Raw genomic sequence first — 4,341 nt, 5'->3', positions numbered from 1 at the left:
TATCCGTGCGTCTGTCCGTATCACACATAACAAACTTTGGTCGCAGTTTTCTCAGCAACTACTCATCACAGGTGCTTGAAATTTTAACACACTCTTTGTTTAGGCATGCCATATGGTGGGATTCATTTTTGGAACAAATCCGATGTCAACTTCCTGTTTATCAGTGCGTCTGTCCGTACCACACATAAGAAACTTTGGTCGCAGTTTTCTCAGCAACTACTCATCATAGGTGCTTGAAATTTTAACAAACTCTTTGTTTAGGCATGCCATATGGTGGGATTCATTTTTTTACGAATCCGATGTCAACTTCCTGTTTATCCGTGCGTCTGTCCGTACCATACATAACAAATTTTGGTCGTAGTTTTCTCAGCAACTACTCATTGCAGATGCTTGAAATTTTAGCACAATCTTTGTTTAGGCATGCCATATAATAGGATTCATTTTTGGAACAAATCCGATGTCAACTTCCTGTTTATCCGTGCATCTGTCCGTACCATACATAATAAATTTTGGTCGTAGTTTTCTCATCAACTACTCTTCGCAGATGCTTGAAATTTTTTCTTTGTTTAGGCATGCCATATGTTGGGATTCAGTTTTTACAAATCCGATGTCAACTTCCTGATTATCACTGTGTTTGTCCATAACTGAACTTGTGTATTCACATCAGAGCGGGGGTATTATTAGTGAGCATTGGCTCACAGACTTCTTGTTTGAATTAAACACGTCAAGTTACTGCGAATTAAATTTGAAGTGCATTCACATGGAGAATTTAGTGTGAATTAGTTTAATTCGAATTAATTTACTGCACATTAAATTACATTGCATTAGCTCCATGTGAACGCTAAGCGAAGCTAACTCGAATTAAATTTTGACGCATGCGTAGGCCAGAATTAAGGCACAGGCCACATGTCAGTGGTTAGATTTATGTATCTGTGCTATTTTTGGTTGAAAAAAAGGAAAGTAATGTAAATCACTAAAATGTATACAGTCACTATGATTATATATGTTATGTCAAATGATCTGCTCTGCATACATGACATGATTTACAAATGATGTCATAATAGCCTTACTGAAAAGCTATCGTAGCCTAGAAACAAAATTTTAATTCGCATCAGCTTACTTCGCTTTTGCTGTTATCCGAATGCATTCTTATTCACATTATTTTAATTCACATTATTTCACTTCGCATTAATTTACTGCGAATTAAACTCTCTGTGTGAACAGGGCATTAGACATATAGCAAAAGGGATTTACTTAATACAATAATGACCTACCTCAATGTTACTCAAAATGCACTTATTATCTTGTGTTAAAGAGCAAAATAATTGAATATTAAGTTATTGTTTTCATAATTGTTTATAGATATAAAAGAAACTCAGGATGAAGCATCCATTGATTAAAAAAGCTACCACATTACTGATATGACAGTTCAATTCATTAAGTGACGATTATGTTTTCCACATTTTTTCTTAATTATTATCATTTTACAGCATTCCTTAAAAAATCACATTGCATGGTCTCTCTTAAAAGGTCATGTGTTAGGAATAAAAAATTTCATTCAAAAAGATAATATGGATGAAAACATCTTGTACAAAATTTATTAATGATTAAGTAAACATTTATCACATTTTCACTGTCAAACCAGCCTTATTTGTCATTTTCTCCAAATTGTGAGCCTTTATATATCTCTACTGACATCCAGTACAAAAAGATGAAAAATGAAATTCCCAAGAATAAATATATATTTATCCCAATTTTTATGTGAACACATTAATTTCAATCTTAAAAAATCTTATGAAATGAAAAAAAAAAAAAAAAAAAAAAAAAAAAAAAAAAAAAAAAACAGAATATAAATATAAATACCAATTTAAATTGTTATGAAGGACATATCAAATCAGGTCATTATACCCCAAAGCAGGACATTATACATGTACTCCTGTCATTTTTATTATTGTTGTATTTGTATAACTATATACAAATATAAAAGAGATAGCTCACCTATGCACACCTATGCAGGTGAACTCAAAGAGCTGCAAAACCTCCCAGGTTATTTATGGTGTGTTAACACTGTCAGGTCTACGATGCAACTGAAGATTATTGTTTATAGTTGACAACCACTCAGAGTAAGAATATTGGGATCTCGAGCCCGATCATAAAAACATTATACTTTACTACATTCCTCCCCCTCATATTTGAAAGGCTATGTATATATATGTCATAAAAATGTTTATGTGTTTTAAAATATTAACACATATACATGTAGAGCTTACATAGTTTTAAAAAGAATAATGTTGAAATAAAAACATTTGTTTATTTATTACACACAGACAAAGAAATTGACAACAATCAGACGATCCGACTGTTTGTCAGCATCATCAATGCATAATAAATAATTATAAAAAATGTCATCAAACTTTAAATGATACTTTGTTGAATTTTGATCTTGAAATCTTCCAGTAAAAAATCATTACCTAAATCTGAGAGATGAATGCCATCCCTCCTAAATAAATATCTTTTTCTGGGCTCAATTTTAGCATGTCTAATATTATTTTCATTCCCAATAAAATCATACATTCCTTTATTAATGGTAGACCTTTCCCTTTCTCCTTCTTCCCAATTTAAACCCCTCCAAATAAGCCTTGTTAATAGTTCTGAAAAAATCAATTTACAATTTGGAAACTTCTGTCTAATTTCAGCTAAATCTTTCTGCATGTGTGATAATAGTTTTCTTGAACATCCCAATTTGATATCATTTGAACCTAAGTGTATAATAATGAAATCTGGCAGAGGAAATTTTGATTCACAAAAAGAAACAGTATCCAATAAACTTTCCCATTTCATGCCCCTTATTCCATGCCAAAAAATGCTCAATTTTGTCCTTTCAAATTCAAGATTTTCTATACCAATGTCAATTGCTCTCTGAGCAGCCCAATGTACAATTGATGAACCTAAAATCCACACTACATACTTTTTATACACTTTAAAAAGAAGGTCTGTACAGTTAGAAATATCAATAAGTTTGCTTAAAATCTTCCAGTGTAAAAGAGATGAAGCATTAACTACTGGAAAAGGTATTTTTGAAACAGTTACTCCTGGAAACTTGTCTTTTAAAAATTTTTCACCTAGAACAAGATCATCTTCTTGAAAAACAGATCCCTTACAACAACTGAACTGTTCATTGCTGTTAATGAATTTAAATAGATTCTCAAAAGTTTCTAATTTCAAAATGTGAATAATTTGTAAGAATAGGTAATACATAAAATCCATCCAGAAATGGGCAAACTGTTGTGAAGGGCTATTATTGTTATGTTGATTTTCCACATGCACATCTAAAAAGTGTTTTTGGCCAAAGTTAATTCTGCAAGTTGGACAGCATGTAGAGGGATAGGTATACCATGGTAAATGATCTTTTATGACATGGCGCTTTACATGTGTAAATTTTGCCATACAGATTGGGCATGGTTTCCCTCTTTTACTCGTAGCCGAACCAGGCACCCTAGATGGAGGACTGAGTAGTTGATCATACTCGGGTTCATAATCAGGAACGAAGTCCCTTTCTTCTTCCATTCTAACTAAATAAAACACTGAATATATTCACAAGTGTATTTTGATACTCAGTTAGTACCTAATATTTATATACATATATATATATTTTATTATTATTATTATTATTTATTTTTTTTTTTTTTTAGAATAAGTGTACTTATTCATTACATATTATGGATAAAATATCTAGGCTGAGTCTGTAAGTCGAACTATACATGTCATAAAATATATATATATACTACAATAAAACATTAATCATCAAGATCATAATCAGCCAAATATCTAGGTTTTCTCCTATTTCTCTCTGGTTTGTTTTTAGAATTATCTAAGACATCACAAGACAATGGTATCAGAGTATCCGACTCCACTGCCTGTTGATCTCCAGACAATTCTTCACTATCATCATAAAAATCATTTTCTTGTCCATTAAAAAGTTCTGAAAGGTTGAACACATTGTCAGAATCAGTTTCTTGATCAAAATCACATATTTTAAGAATTTGATTTCTTAATCGAGATAACCATAAAGGATGGTTTCGATCTTGACAAAGCTTAATTCTGTCATAATGAATAACTTCCTCTCTCTTTCTGTTTTTTATTTTATACAAAACAGGGGATTTAACTTCTGAAATGATGTAAGGGCCTTTCCAAGGGGATTTTAATTTTGGACTTTGGCCAACAGTTGTGGCTGAATTCAATTTATATACAACATCTCCTATCTGATATGTACTTTGAAAAGATTTCAGGTCATAATCTCTTTTTTGTCTTTGTTGTGAAGATTTGAGATTATCTCTGGCT

General features: G+C 31.5%; 1 protein-coding gene across 1 annotated transcript; it reads right to left on the bottom strand.

The window, feature by feature from the left end:
* Positions 1-2,415: 2,415 nt before the first annotated feature.
* Positions 2,416-3,567, bottom strand: LOC133194546 (uncharacterized). The gene has a single exon (XM_061330494.1). It carries the CDS (start codon positions 3,565-3,567, stop codon positions 2,416-2,418), a length of 1,152 nt encoding a protein of 383 aa, XP_061186478.1.
* Positions 3,568-4,341: the final 774 nt, after the last annotated feature.

The sequence above is a fragment of the Saccostrea echinata genome, unplaced genomic scaffold (genome assembly GCF_033153115.1).
Source record: "Saccostrea echinata isolate AGI-Se365-2 ecotype Australia unplaced genomic scaffold, CSIRO_AGI_Sech_v1 ptg000029l, whole genome shotgun sequence".
Taxonomy (NCBI): Eukaryota; Metazoa; Mollusca; class Bivalvia; order Ostreida; family Ostreidae; genus Saccostrea; species Saccostrea echinata.
Note: the sequence above shows the minus strand (reverse complement) of the source record. Positions and strands in the feature narration are given on the sequence as shown.